Below are 17,153 nucleotides of genomic sequence, written 5' to 3' on the forward strand. Positions count from 1 at the left end.
ACCACTCCAGGGTTCATTTGAAAGCATACCGAGACTACCTCTTCAAGCAGGTCTTGGTACGCTTTTTTGGTTCACTTTTGGTGCACACTCGAATACGATTGCAGAATTCACACCTATCCAAACGAACCGCACCAAGAGGGAAAACAAACTGTAGTGCAATTAAACCGAACTAAATGAGGCAGATGTGAAAGCACCAATAGAATCATTCTGAAAACATAGCCATATGCATTTTTGGAAATCGCGAATTATGTAGCCAGAGCTACATATGGCTGCACTTAGTCTTTAAAATTAATGCTACTGGGCAGTGTAACGCCATTCCATTTTGTGCCTACCAGCTGACCATTTACCTCCGTGTGGACAGCATGTCTGTACATACAGTTTCTGTATGTAGTAAAATCTGAAAATGTGGTTAAAATCAGTCTGCCGTGAGGGCTTTTCTTTTTTCTGGACTGCTTTTGAAAACACTGTCGGTTGGGTTTAGGGAAGTGGATGGGTGCTGGTCAATCTGGGTGGGTCAGTCAGTCAGGCAGTTGACAGCAGCCTCTGGTGGACTTGAAACCAATTAAACTATTCAGATGACGCTCTGTAGTGTGGCAGATATATGACACTGAGTTGTAGCTAGGCGCTACGGACATTAATATATTTTAATATAATATAATATAATATAATATAATATAATATAATATAATATAATATAATATAATATAATATAATATAATATAATATAAATAATATAAATAATAATATAAATAATATAATATAATATAATATAATATAATATAATATAATATAATATAATATAATATAATATAATATCCATTTTTGACTGGTAGTAACTTCCACGAACAGATTAAAAAATATATAATATAATATAATATAATATAATATAATATAATATAAATAATATAAATAATAATATAATATAATATAATATAATATAATGTAATATAATATAATATAATATAATATAATATAATATAAGATAAATTATAATATAATATAATATAATATAATATAATATAAATAATATAAATAATAATATAATATAATATAATATAATATAATATAATATAATATAATATAATATAATATAATATAATATAATATAATATAATATAATATAATATAATATAATAATTACCATATTTGACTGGTATTAACTTCCGTAAAAATATATTTTAACAACTTGTGTTGAAAATGTTGAATTTCATCAAGTGCCTTAAGTCCCTTTAAGTACTACTGAATGAACAATGCTCTGCTGTTTCTGAAAAACTTAAAACACCTGTACCCATATGATTGGAATGTGTAACAGTTCATATGGTGAATCAGCCATCGCTATACAGACAGACAAATCAGAGACAGTTGCTGTTTAATTGTATTGTTGATTCCTATTATCAAATTTAATAGTAAGCTTGATAGAAATTATGGAGAGTTTGATGTTTTCCCATTCAAACAGAATGTCCGATAGGTGTTTCAAAGTAGAGTGAAATGACCAGCCTTAAAGGGACATTTGCTATGCATGTGTTGATCCTTACAATGAGCTGAATGAAGAGTTAATATGAAGATGTGTAAATTATGACAGAATATCTTGTTAAACAAGTCTGCAAAAGACAGAGAGGTTGAGATTACAAAAAATGTACATCATCTTTGGGGGTCTATGTTATTATTTGTGAGAATACTGGCTGGGTTTCAATCCACTGGTTGTGTAATAACACGCAGTGTATCTGCCAGTCGATCCATGTACTAAGATATAAAGTGTGGGCTGAGATCGGCTATGAGTCAGAATGTGTGTAGACGGAGAGAAAGAGAGAGAATGAGAAAAAAATATAGATAAAAGATGGTGGCATGCGAGCCTACGCGCATCTCCAGCTCAGTAATGTATGCAGCGGTGGATGCTAATTTCCTATTTCACTCCTCAGAACAGAAATCCGCGGATTGCCAAAGCACTCTATTTTTATCCCTCCCCAACATTCTTTTCATTTCCTCCGTGATACCATTACAACAGTGTGATACAGAAAAAACTCATTCACTCACTGGCCTCTGGCCTCTCTTATCCCCACAGACTTCATTCGCTCAGGATGCCCACAGCGACAGAACGGATGCCATGCCGCTTTGATTGCGTTTCGCAGGTCACGCAAGTGTCAACGAAAAGGGGTCAGATGTATAACAAGGAAAAAAGCATTTGGCCACATCATAGTTCAAAACTACCAGATGCAATCTACAAGGGGCACGAGCACGATCATCACGCAGTAACATGGGCTTTCCTCTCGGTGGATTGTGGGAAGTGATGAGTCAGACCTTTTCCTCTTATAATTTTCTACAGTGGAAGGGTAAAGGGCTTCAGGGTGGCCACTAGAGATGCACATTTTGTTAAGTCTGACAGATAAATTCAGCAGAAAGCTCGGGGTGGGATGAAGGGAATAGGTGGGGTTTCAATTTTGTTCTGTGTCTTGTACATACAGAGATGAAATGCTGATTTATGAGGTAAATAAAACTTGCTTAAAAAAGTTCAAAAACACATACCAGCACTCAGTGATGCACACCCATTTGTTTAATTACATTATTCCATCATTTCTTGATTTTAGGGAACTGTTGCCAGGTGACTTTGAGCAATGATGCTGTCAATGGGCTTGCAAGTAAAACATAGGTTAACTAATAAGGGCAACCAGATCCAGATACAATTTTGTTGGCTATTCTCAATCAAGATTGCTCTGAAATATTGCCTGGCAGCTAGGTTGCTCCATGTATCATTAATGTACTGTAGATACAACTGAATACAATAACATATTCAGTCTAAATCAAAATATATTACATATTAACTTGCAATTGCAAGAAGTCTGAAGCGTGAGTTTATATCCTGAAAGTTTAAGAATAAAAAAATTCCACAATTGCAAAATATAACCTTAGCTTTTTTGCAGATCCAAGTTTATAACTCATGACCTGGGCTTGACAGAATCTGTGTTTTTGCTATTTCTGCATATATACTTACACAGTGCTGTCACATAACCAGCAATCTGTTCCTGAAAGATCGCTGGCATGCTACACATGTCATTCATGAACTACATATCCCAGCATGCCTTTGCACAAACCAGTCACCATTAATCACACACAGCTGAATATCGTCATCATCAATGGTTTGGACTATTTATACACATTGCACACACCAGTCAGTGGGAATCTTTGTTTGTCAGTACCTGTATGGTTTCAGTGAGTGTCGTCCTGTTTAGTTTTTCCAGTTATGTTTTGATGATTGTTTTGTAACTTTTTGTACTTTGATCATCGCTTTGTTTTTGCAATTTTCGATGCCCTTCATGATACCTGAGTTCTTGTTTTTTGACCTCATTTGTTTTTGCCTGCAAGAATAATCTTTTTCATTAAAAATTGCATTTGGATCCAACCTCTTATCTTCGCTCCCTTGACATCCGGTGACAAGTGCATCCGGAGAGCATTCATAGTGCGTCACTTTTTCGAATTTTTTATTTTTTTTTGTGACAGGCTTATTCCAAAATGGATTAAATTAATATATTTCCTCAAAAATTCTACACACAATACCCCATAATGATTATGTGAAAAAAGATTTTTCAAAATTGTTGCAAATCTATTCAAAATAAAAAACCTGAAAAATCACATGTATGTAAATATTCACAGCCTTTGCTTGATACTTTGTTGATGCACCCTTCGCACCCTCAAGTCTTTGAATGCGATGCCACAAGTGTGGCGCACCTGTCTTTGGGGAATTTTTCCCATTCCTCTTCGCAGTACTTCTCAAGCTCTATCAGGTTGGATGGGAAGTGACAGTGTACAGCCATTTTCAATAGGACAATAGGAGCTCTGGCTGGGCCACTCAAGGACATTGACAGAGTTGTTGTGAAGCCACTCCATTGATATTTTGGCAGTGTGCTTTGGGTCATTGTCCTGCTGCAAGATGAACCGTCGCCCCAGTCTGAGGTCAAGAGCACTCTGAAGCACGTTTTCATTCAGGATGTCTCTGTACACTGCTGCATTCATCTTTCCGTCTATCCTGAATAGTCTTCCAGTACCTGCTGCTGAACAACATCCCCACAGCATGATGCTGCCACCATCATGCTTCACTGTAGGGATGGTGGTGATGAGCGGTGCTTGGTTTTCTCCAAACGGAACACCTGACTTTCACTCCAAAGAGTTAAATTAGAGTCTGACCAGCCTAGAGAATTTTGTTTCTTATGGTCTGAGAGTAATTCAAATGCCTTTTGGCAAAGTCCAGAAGGGGAGTGGCTTCTGTCTGGCCACTCTACCATACAGGCCTGATTGGTGGATTGCTGCACAGGTGGTTGTCCTTCTGTAAGCTTCCCCTCTCTCCACAGAAGAACGCTGGAGCTCAGACAGAGTGACCATCAGGTAACTGATCCCCTCCCTAATAAAAGCCCTTCTCCCCTGATCACTCAGCTTAGATGGCCGACCAGCTCTAAGAAGAGTCCTGGTGGTTAAAAACATCTTCCACCAATGGATGATGGAGGTCACTGTGCACATTGGAACTTTCAAAGCAGCAGACATTTTCCCCAGCCTTGTGCCTTGAGACAATCCTTTGAAATGTGATTTTTGTTTTCACATTGTCATAATGGGGTATTGTGTGTATAATTTTGAGGAAATAAATGAATTCAATACATTCTGCAATAAGGCTGTAACATAAAAAAAAATGTGGAAAAAGTGAAGCGCTATGAATACTTTCCAGATGCACTGTATATAGTCAAAAAATGACAACCAATCTGATCACAAAGTACTTACATTGTAACCAATTATGCTGCTGAAAAAGTTGCAGTCATTGCTGTCACTTCCAAATACTCATCCCTAGTAACCAGACGGTGAGACAGTCCTCTGCATTATACAGCTGCACGCCATTGTGCCATTCACTACTGTTGAATGAGCAATAGCATCAGAACGGCAAAGGAGACACATCAGATTTCCCTGTGAAACTGTGGAGCGATCAACTGAATACAAATGTGCAAAAATATCACACTAGAACAATCTGTGCTTGAAACGCAGCAGCCATGTATTATGAGTAAGTGATCTGGTCTCTCAACGAGCATAATAATATCAGGAGGGTTTTGGAATGACAGACGAGCATGTGTGTGTGCGCGTGCTTCACTGTGATTAAAGAGATTGTGCAGAAACCTTTTTTGCACCCCCTGTTCCGCACATTCATCAGACGGGCCTCGTTTTCCTTTGATGGAAACCTGCAGCCAAAATTTAATGAAACACTTGGAACTTCTTCTTTGGCAGAAGCGATAGGGTCTGTTCTGTCTCCGCAGAGCGAGTCAAAAAATGGGGAGGCAAAGAAAATGGAAAAATCATTGGAAGGGTAAGACACCGTTTAACAGGGAAGAAAGTATGATTCAAGCGGTTACAATGGCTTCAAATCAGTGTGTGATCCTTAATAATTTTCTCTCATGCTGAAGACATCAATGGACAAATACTGCAGGGGAGATCTGGCAGAACAAAACTAGAAAGGCGTGGATATCCAGAGAGCCGCAGCTTCCTCTCATGAGCCACTCTTTCTTTCTATGTGTACAGAAATGTGGAGGATTCTGCAGATTTTGAAGGTTAGCACAATGCTTGCCAAATCAAGGGTGATTTAAGATAAATCATCGCAAACAAGGATGACTATAAACTTGACTCTCTTAACTGTACTTTTAACTTTTAACTATTTAACATTAACCAAAATATATCAAAAAGGGCCATGTAATGCAAGCAACAACATTTCTGTAATATTTTAAATAAGAGATGTAGTATTTCAACATGCCATTGTTTTCAGATTCCAACATTTCTTTCGTAAGCTGCAAAATGTATGAGCGCAGTATGCATTTGCATGCTAGCTATCAATACAGCATTTATTTGTGTGGCACATGTTTTTTTTTTTTTTGATGCAAGAATCAATGTATGCCAAGAATCAAACATTCAGGGTCGGTATTAAATTAACTAAAGCTGACAGCACATACATTTAAGATGTTATTCATTCATCCATTAATTATTCTTTAGCTTAGTCCCTTTACTCATCAGAGGAAGCCATAGCAGAATGATCCGTCAACTTATCCAGCATATGTTTTACACAGTGGATTCCCTTCCAGCTGCCACCCAGTACAGGGAAACAACCATACACTGCGGACAATTCACTTATTCAATTCACCTACAGTATAGTGCATGTCTTTGGACTGTGGGGGAAGTCGGAGCACCCAGAGGAAACCCATGCCAACACGGGGAGAACATGCAATTGTCACGCAGAAACGCCAACTGGCCCAGCTGGGACTCGAACCAGCAACCTTCTTGCTGTGAGGTAAAAGTGCTAACCACTGAGCCACCATGCCACCCTTATAATCTTATATTAGATTTTAAATACAGTGTGTACAGTAATACTGTCTGAACTTTGTACTTGTCAAGGCATCCTAATTTAAATGTTCTATGCAAAAAAAAAAAAAAAAAAAAAAAAAAAAAATCACAAAATTGAATCATTACAAAAAAATAATAATAAATAAATAAATAAATAATTTTACTATTCATTATTTTACCTTCAGCCTAGTCCCTTTATTAATCAGGGGTCGCCACAGCAGAATTTGCAGAATTTGCAGAATTCAGCAGCAACCCTGTACAAGGAAACACCCATGCACACATGCCCTCATACACTACAGTCAATTTAGTTCATCCAGTTCCTCTATAGCGCATGTGTTTGGACTGTGGGGGAAAACGGAGCACCCAGAGGAAACCCACGACAGCATGCAAACTCCACACATAAATGTCAATTGCCCCAGTCGGGACTTAAACCAGCAACCTTCTTGCTGCGAAGTGATAGCGTGGATTTCAGATGGATGCCCGCTCCATGATAGAGTAATACACATCCTTTCTTATGTCTTTATAATTATTAATAAAGCTGAATGTTTTAGAGCCTAGATTATATGATGACCTTAGTGTCATCCCACTTCAGAGTAATGCTGGAATAATATGTGTGAGATTGCTTTTCTTTATGCTAAATGATTTGTTTTTTCAGGATCTACATAGCCAGGTCAGATGTTATGGAGACCTTTTGAGTGGACCAGGACTCTTGAAGAACTGGAAACAGCTGTTCCTGTTTTTATTTGCTATGCGTTAATTATGTTTAAAGTGATATTTGAAATTTTAAGTGTTAATTCTTTTTAAAGTTAATTACTTTGTATGTAAGCTGCCAGTTTGGATTTAGATTATACCAGTTTTTAACCAGTTTTGAGAAGGCGACTAAGAGTACACTCAACCTTGGGTAAGAAACAGATTGTAATTTGAGTGTGTGTGTGGTCAGCTCTGAACAGCCTAGTGGCTGTCTGACATTTGTATGCTTGACATATTGAGATATCATTCAGAATTGTATGCACGAACCCACATGAAAACTTTCTAAGTTTATGGGCTCTATTTTAACAAAATTGTGCTTTAAAAGGCACAAAGTCTAAAACGCATGTCACAAAAAGCCTTTAGGGCATGTCCAAATCCACTTTTGCTATTTTAAGAATGGAAAAATATGCTCTGTGCCACGGCACATGGTATAAAAGGGTTGTGCTTATTCTCTTAATGAGTTATGGGTGTGTTTTGAGAATAAATGTCTTAAATTCCCTTTAAGAGACAGTTGCGTTGCACCATGGCACATTTGCTTTTTACATGGCAGACTTTGTAAATGAAAAAACTAAATGGTCCACTAGCGAGAAAACAGTTAAACCACATCTGCAACACAAGGATAATGAATGAGCCTTCTCCATCCAGCCTTTACTTTCACTTTTTCTCTTTTGTGGACAAGGAAACAGTGTTGTACACTTCACTGAAGACATCCATTAGCCTATATAATTAATTTTGTTTGTTAAGAGTAAAGATTGGTTTCAAAACTATTTCTAAATTCAGATCTAATTTCCAGCAAACAAATAAATGAACAATAATAACAAAGTGTGGTCAGAAAAGTTATAAAAGTTATATCCAAGCACATGTGCTATGTCTCATATGGTCCAAAACCTGACAGGTGGACAAATCTAAGCTTGTTTTTAATAAAATAAATATAAATATGCATATAATAAATACTAATAACAATCTAAAAAAAGCAAGCTGTCATGAATAAATAATATTTGAATCCTTTAATTCTTTTTCATTTTTAAAGATAGTTGGTTATTGAAGTAAATCCTGCGTGTTATGTACATATCTGTGTGTACATCTCGATGTCAATCTTACATTGTCCTGTCCTGTCCTGTCCTTTTTTTTTTTTGGAGTATGCTGTTGTATTTTGCACTGTCATTGTATTTGCACTGTCTGTATTTTTCACTCTCTGTAATTTGCACTGTCGTTGTATTTGGACTATCTGTATTTTGTACTGTCTGGAGCCAGCACCTAAGCTTTTCACTCATCATAGCACACAAGCTGCTGATGATGTGACAATAAAAGTGATTTGATTTGATGTTTTAGGTAACATGTAGGTGAGGCGCATAACTAAAGCGCTTTGCACTGGACTATAGACCTGGTCTAATGCACAGTCTATTTCAGTTCCTCATAATAGCAATGCGCCAACAATGCGCCCTAACATACCTCTTTTCTACACCCATAAGTCCACAAAGTGGTGCAAATGGATTTACTATTTAAACAATGTGGTAGAAAATGGAAAATAAGGACTTTGCTGGTCTGAAATTAGCAAAATGTCGGGGTAAACACGTCTTGCACCTTATTGCATCGGGTGTGTGATAGGGCCCTATCTGTGTTTTAACCATTCAAGATAAAACACCTATATGTTTGATGCAGTTAATGACTTTATGTAAGAATATAATTGTTGATGTTTTGAGATTGTAAGCAGAGCTTCTGCTGTGGAAACTGCAAACTATCTTTAGCTAACTTTCTTTTTAATTGAATCTCTGCCTCCGGCTCTTTTTCGTCTGACAGGCTGGTCATTTTTAGGTTCAAACTCTCAAATATCCCTACAAAGGTGACAGTGGTAACCACTTAGCCACTATGCCGCCCATATTTTTATTTATTATATAAAAAATATTATGTTTTGCGCTGTATTTTGATTTAATTTATGCAGTCCTGCTGAGCATGAAAGACTTCTTTTAAAACCTTTGCAAAATCTTAACATCCACAAACTTTTGAACAACAATTTTTACAGCCAGTCTCAGTGTACAGGTGCCGTACATTAAAATTACCCCAAAATCATCTTGACCAAAAATCAATGCATTGGCCAAGAAACTGCCTGGAAAGCAGCTAAGCTCATCAGTACTCCAGCAAAGCAGTGGCATGCTTTTAATTGCAAAATTGTATGACCTTCAACGATTTTCCATAACCTACTCATAAAAAAGTACTGATAGAACTCATTGTAGGAAAACGGCTCTATGAATTAGTGATTCTATGCAATGGTCTGTATCAATCTTTTAAGTTAAGGACAAAATTTAATCTTGCTAGTGTACAAAAAGCAACTACAGTAGTATTGCAAGGTTAACATGGTCCTATTAGACCCTATAGATAGCAGTCTTGTAGTAGTCAGTTTTTATCGAAGCTGTAATTGAGCACTGAGGCATGCACCCACTGTTCATTTGCTTTTTTTAATAAAGATAAAAGCCATTAAGTTCAGCTGGACAATGGACACTATTGTCCTGCAACAAAAGTGTCTGCACTACTCCAGATCCTGAGAGTCATTTACTAATATCTCATCATGTAACAGTTTCCCCACTCCTTATTATAGACTGTAAACAATAAGATGCACCCACTTGTGATTCAACATTTTTAAAGCATTAAATAACTAAATTTATGGAAAATATATTAGGTAAACATTCAGTTTCATAGTCAGAATTATTAGCCGTCCTGAATTATAAGGTCTCTGTATGTTTTTCCCATATTATCTGTTTTATGGAAAGGAGATTTTTTCCCCACACATTTCTTAACATAATAGTTGTAATAACTCAATTCTAATGACTGATTAGGGTTAGTTAGGATTTGTGCCCTGATGTCACAAAAACATGTCCACACACACACACACACACACACACACACACACGCACACACACACGCACACACACACACGCACAAAGAGTGGGTTGGGGAGGTTTAGGCGGTAATAATCAAAAAGTGGGAGTGGGGGCTGGTGAGATGATGGGTCACCCCAAATGCTTGAGAGTTGGCAGCATTTTAATTTTTTTAACACTATTATATTGTATTATATTATATTATATTATATTATATTATATTATATTATATTATATTATATTATATTATATTATATTATATTATATTATATTATATTCATTTTGATCATTTTAATATTTAGTAGTTTAATAACTTTGTTCAAATAAACCCATACCTTGTGTATTTATAGCACCCTGACGTTTCTTAAAATTGTGCCTATTTAATTCTTTCTTTATTATTTTATCAAAATTACAAAACACAAAATGTCTACCTTAGAATTCATTGTACTTTACTTGTTCAATGCCTTTGAAAATGCATACCTGTTGCATAAGAACTTTCTGCTAACAAACATAACTTTTTTATAGCAAAAACATGTCTTTTCAAACTTGCAAAGTGAGGTAAGCACCTTTGTGGAGTTTAAAGGCTGTATTAGCACCACTAATACCAATACTGTTTTATAAAATCAATACTTTTATAATAATAATGACTTCATAAAATATGACAGACATCTAAAGCTTAATTCTAAAATATCAATAGAAACTTCAAATATAAATATGATGTGACTAAAATTCAGTCTTTAATGAACAGTCAGTATAAATAATAATAATAATAATAAATAATAATAATAATAATAATAAATAAATAAAAACAAATTAATAATAATAATAATAATAATAATAGTAGTAGCTATACTGTATATTTCAGGTAGTTCCAGTGTTATGGGGATACCATACCTTAGTCTATTTTACCTTATTTTAGAAACAAATTATAAAAATGTGAGACTTATAACCTGGTGTGGCTTATTTTCCAATCCGAAACATCTCTGATATTTCCAGATTTACTGCCATAACCCATTCATTACCAACTAAGCATCTAACAAAAGTTATCATCAAAAACTGCTTGACTTTAACTGTAAAACCAGCTCCAAAGTAAGTCAACTGAATTACAAAAAGTTACAAAAGAGCAAACAAAGCCACAGAACAGAAGGCCTGTAAATGACAGCACTCCCCCAGCGGGTGGGTGGGTCAGTGGGTAGGATACAGTTGGGTTGGTACTGTATATCTTACCGACTGGGCAAACACAGAGGGCGGTTCCGTCTGACTGGGCACGGCAGGTGGAGTTGTGCAGGCAGGGGTTACGCTGCAGCTCACAAGGGTCATAGGGCTGTTCACAGAGGGGCCCGGTGAAGAAGGGCGGGCAGGTGCAGGAAAACTCCCCTGGGGTATCAGACTCCACACAATGTGCCCCGTTCAGGCAGGGCGAGGAAGAACATTCCTTCACATCCTCATCACAGTCCAGGCCTGTCCATCCTTGAGGACACACACACCTATTAGGCAGAGGAGACGTTTGTAGATAAGACTTTTATATTGTTTCACTTTGTGTGAAAAAACTGAATTATGATCAAAAATGACAAATATAATAGTAATAGTATCATAATAGTATCATAATTGAGATCTACATGATTTTTTACTGTTAATTAAAGTTGGGCATTCTTTACCCATTAGTTTTACAGTTTTCAACACAAACGGGTCATTAAGTAATTTCCAATACTCTTTAATAATCTTTTAGACTATTTTTTTTTCTTTCTTCTTTTTTTTTTTTTTTTTTGCATTTTTCATGTAAAACACACATTTTCACAAGTCTTTCAATTACAATTATCATCCATGGGATAAAATGCATACTGAGTTAAAATATTAGTGAAGTCAACACATTCCTATTCCTGCATTTTACATATCATAGTTACTATTATACATAAAACCCTTATATGATACTGACATAAAAAGACACAAAAATCTAAACTGTTATTATAACAAACATCACAACATAGTTTTTTTGTGCAAACAGTATTAAAACACAAGAATTGTAACTTAATTGTTAAATCTGGACAATTAAAGGCCACCTATGATAAAAATCATCTTTTGTGAGCCATTTGGACATATCTGATCTTAAATCTTGGAAAAATCTAATGCACAGTTTCCCAACCCTGTTCCTGAAGGCAAACTGACAGTACACATTTTCAAATTCTTCCCAATCAAACAGACCTAAATCAACTGATCAGAACATAATACAACACTCTAAAACCTGAAGGTAATTGGTTAGAAAAGGAATATATCCAAAATACGGTTGAGGTGAGGGTTGTGAAAATATCTAAATATTTGTATCCAAGGCCGTGTTTACACTAATACGATTTAGTTTTAAAACAGCGTTTTAGAACAAAAATGATCCACGTTCACACTGGTGTTTCACCTAGCAGTTCTGAAAATATTTAAAATTTATCATTATTATATTATATTATATTATATTATATTATATTATATTATATTATATTATATTATATTATATTATATATTATATTATATTATATTACCTTCAATTTTTATTATAACACTAGAACTAAGGCAGTCATTTTGATCTTTTAAAATGTAGTAGTTTAATAACTTTGTTAAAATAAAACCTTATTATTATAGTACCCTGACCTTTCCTAAATGTGTGCATATTTTATTCTTACTTCGTTATTTTATTAAAATTACAAAACACAACATGTCTACCTCAAAATTCTGTCAATGCTCTGCTCTACAGTATTTTTGTTGTTATCTAAGGTATATTTAAAAAATTGTATCTAATGCTGTGTTCACACCAGACCCGTTAAAAGTGTCAAGCATGAGTGATTCACATGTTAAGTCAATGCAAATGCGCAAATAGACATCCTGCAGCATGAATGAAACGCGAACTGAGTGTTTTGCGCAAACCGCTCGAGTTCGAAAATCTGAACTTCAGCAGACATTCGCGTCGCATCAACGAATCTGGAGCTTGCTCTTGTGGGGGGCTTGATTACGACATAGCGCCCAGGGGAAAATCCTCCTACACACACCACTAGTTCATCAAACTGGGCACTGCTGAATGCTTTCATCATCCAGGTTAAGTTTTTGGAGGAGTTCATGAGTTCACGTAGCTGGGTGCACCTCTGAAAGGATCTAATGGACTCCGACACTGCTCTAAATGTATCAACGCTGTTTTTTTGCCTTCATAAAGCACATAAACACAGTTATTCTCTCAATAAAACCCATGTTAGTCATTTAGCAACAAAGCTACAGTCACCGGGCAGACAGAAGCCCTGCCCATGACGTGAACCCGCTTCTGTTCTGAAATAAATTTGACGCGCGAATGAAGCGGATTTTGACGCCAGAATGAAGTGAGTAAACTCAAATGTTTACTCGTCTATTTACATGCGAATAGGGAAATTTATCCATGCGTTCCGCATCTGGTGTGAATACAGCGTAAGGCACTGTATACATTAATACGATTTAGTTTTAAAACAGCGTTTTAGAATGAAAAAGATCCACATCCACACTGGTGTTTCACATAGAATTTCCGAAAAGTCCACATTATATTGCTGAAAATGCACATCACATGACCACACACACACTCTGTCATGCGCTGAAGTGTATGGGCATGTCTGAGCTTTAGGCAGTCAGTGGTTGCTTTGAGCACACCTCCCCAGGTGAGAGCAGCACATGTCAGACAGTTCATCAAGAATCTACTGCTGAATCACATCTCAATAAAGTTGTTAAACATGATATTTAACTCATCTTCTCTCTCTGTCTAATTACTTTTTGGTCTTTTGAATCTATTACTGGTTCTCAGGTAACGTGTTTTGGCTAAACGCGAAGATAAGTTAATATATTAATTATGAAAAAACGTACACTGATTCTGCACATTTGACTGACTGATTGCCTTTATTTCCTATATTGTATAAACTATTTTTATTTTACTATTTAACTATTATTAAAACTGACAAACAGCAAAATGTATGTTTCGAGTTTTTTGTTTTGTTATAAATATGCATACAGTAAAGATGACGATCATATAAATATGCAGCTACACGATGCCTCAACACTTTTTGTGTCTGTTATGTTGTTGATATCCAAATGAAAATAGCCAGTTCCTTATTTTGTGTTTTCATTTTATTGTTAAGATTGTTAAACAGCGTAACTAGGGTGATATGAATGATATAATAAAGTAGCCTGCACTGTTCCCTATGAAGATTTACCCGACGTGTCCTCATGATTTTTATATAAGTTAAAAGCAAAGGATTCAAGAGTAAACTTTGTGTACTTAATATTGAAAAAAGTCCTAATCAGATGTGGGTGAATGTCGGCAGCCACAGCTCCATTTTCATATGTCTCTGTTTTCCCCCATCCAAACTGACACGAAGCAGCAGCAATTTAAAAACAAAACTGGCCTCTTCAGCGTTTCCAAAACTGAATACTTGCAAACATATAGTACATTAACATAGCACATATTGTATATTAATTATACACCAATTAAATGTAATACGAACAAGAGCATTTTGTGTTAACAACCTTTTTAAAATTTGATCTTTTTCAATTGATCTTCTTATGGTGCAAACAGAGATTAAACTGCTCTGGACACGTGGAAATTTGACACTGAACACATAAAAACACATTTTTCACTATATTTACCTAACAGCAAGAAAATAATACTATACACAGCACATGAAGTCCGTTTTGAACCGCATGAGAAGTGTTCAAGACCCAACTTTGGAAAAACAGTGACTTGAAGTACTTTGTGTGAAAAAAACCCTGAGAAAAACTATATTGTGCTGTTAAAATATTCATTCATGAAGCGACCGATTGACACTCCTGGCACACATTGACCTTGTAGCATAAAAGCAAATTCCCCCAGTGGCAGACTCTGACTTGGCTTAGCCCTGTGGTGCTTTTCTCTAATGAATGTCGTACGTCTCTGAAAATCATTTTTTGTTAATTTTAGACATGGATTACAATGTGTGCCATGAACCAGTCTCCTTCTACTTAATTTCATGAAAGAAAGGGAATTTTTTTTTGCAAACTGCCTATTTTAAACGAAGCTTGATATGCTATTCCTACAGCACTGAAAAAAACAATTCAAAGATAATTCATTGGATTTACTCTTTTTTTACGTTAAGTGTTTGTAAACAATTTATTTGGGCTGAATTTAAGCAAACAAATTAAGTTGAACATTATTCAACTTAATTTGTTTGTTTAAATTCAATACAAATAAATTGTTTGCAACAGTTCTGCATCCAACTTTTTTCAGTGAGATGTTATTAAAATAAAATGAGCAGTGAGTCATAATCATATGGTGGAAATGCAAATATAAACCATAGAGGGCTCATTTTTCAAATATTCCATCTTCTTCAACATAAACATGATGTTACTGACATGACATATTTGAAAACAACTTAAATACAATGAATATAATCCATTTTCTGCCCTAAAATTGTACAATCTGTATAAAAAAATTATATACACAGTTTTCTGGTTAGTTGATGTATGTCAGCTTTTTAACCACCTTCTGAGGGTAATACTGTTCAGATTTGCTTTACAGATAAAATATTTCTCTTCATATGATCTTTATGTATGACCTGGAGTTACAGTTTTACTTTAGTTTTGTCTGTTTTTTGTCTTATTTTGACTCTCAAAGAGCTGTCAGCCATTCATTTGCATTTCATGAAATCAGCAGTGACCACGGTTTTATCAAAAATTCTGCTTTGATGTTCTACTGAGGATTAAAAACTCACTTTTATTTTGGATGGCCTGGGGGTGAGTCAATTACCAGGAAATTGTTATTTTTAGGTGAACTATGCCTTTATCTATCCAGTTCTAAACACTGCATTTTTTTTGGTAAGGTTTTGTTTTCTTGTAAGGTTTTGGTGAATCATAATGGAATGAACACTATGAATACGCACTAACAATTCAAACATATGAAATAGTTAAATATCAAATATTTAATTTAATTGGTGGACATTTTGACGGTTTATAACTTTTGCAATTTAATACATTTTAAATAAAACGCAAATATCAATAATTTCCTGACTTTTACTAAACATTAATATTTCCTTCTAACATTGATATTTTATTAAAATTACAAAACACAAATGAGTTTAGATTATTTCTACCTAGAACAACCATAGTGGTCAAAATTACTGCTTGTATTTTTCAGTGTCTGCTACTTTTCCCCATGACTTTAAAGTGGAAGTGAAGCAATTATTTTGTAAATTGGTTTCCATTTTAATAAAATTATATTTAATAAACTCCATTAATGTAACTATTTTGCAGAAAATTTGATGTTTGATAGAGCTAGGGCACTCACATTCTCTGTGTCTGATGCCACGGGGTTGGTCAGCAGCACTACCTTATGAGGGGATTTACATTCAGACTAATGCAACAATTAAAGCAAATGACCTTACGCTTTACTAAGTCACGTCTTTGTGTATTATATCAAGACATATTCCTCTTTCAAGTCGATCAATTTGATCTCTCAACATGTATGAAAGATGTAAAAACCTGCCATGTGAAAAACAAAATAGAAAACAGAATACATTTGTATATATTAGACACACATCTGATGCTTGTATTTGCACCAGTTCCAAAACCATAACTTCATGCATTGAGTTAAACTAGGCTTTGAAGTCCCCATGGTCAGTCATTTACTTCCAATGTATCTGTTTAGCTGAGTGAACGGAACCAACCCTCGTGACAATAGTGATGTCAAAATGGTTACATTATTTAAGTGTGTTTTATATGTTTTCATTAAAGCGGAAACCAACTTACAAAATAAAGTAAACCTGACTGACTGCTTCACTTCCACTTTAAATATGTGTGCCTGTTGCCCAGCAACTTCCTGCTAACAAAAACATAATCTTTACTTTAGAAATGTCTTTAAAACAGCAGTGAGGCGCAGACATTCGCAGGGTGGTCTAACTATACATTCATAGGTTGTATAACCAAAAGCTTTGAATGTAAATATGTCCATATGATGCTTTATATGAGAACGGTCAGAATGACTGCTAAGGTAATACTAATAGTCAGGGGCAACCGAGGGGATGGGGGTTACGTCGCCCTCACTTTCAGAAATAGACCATTTAGAAACAGGTGATTAATAATTATATGAGTGTAAACTTTTGGATCTCATTCAGCTACCCCCACCCCCACTTTTAA

The 17,153-nt window shown here is 35.4% G+C and overlaps 1 protein-coding gene across 7 annotated transcripts in view; it reads right to left on the reverse strand.

The window, feature by feature from the left end:
• Positions 1-17,153, reverse strand: part of eys (eyes shut homolog) — a 522,196-nt gene that overhangs the window by 250,730 nt on the left and 254,313 nt on the right. For all 7 annotated transcript variants that reach the window (XM_073920212.1, XM_073920209.1, XM_073920210.1 and 4 more), the window contains one exon: positions 11,217-11,476. Coding sequence is in view for 5 of the 7 variants with exons in the window: in XM_073920209.1 (XP_073776310.1) it covers positions 11,217-11,476 (260 nt within the window). In the remaining 2 variants the exon portion in view is untranslated. The remainder of the gene's footprint in view (positions 1-11,216; positions 11,477-17,153) is intronic.

The sequence above is a fragment of the Danio rerio genome, chromosome 13 (assembly GCF_049306965.1).
Source record: "Danio rerio strain Tuebingen ecotype United States chromosome 13, GRCz12tu, whole genome shotgun sequence".
Classification (NCBI taxonomy): Eukaryota; Metazoa; Chordata; class Actinopteri; order Cypriniformes; family Danionidae; genus Danio; species Danio rerio.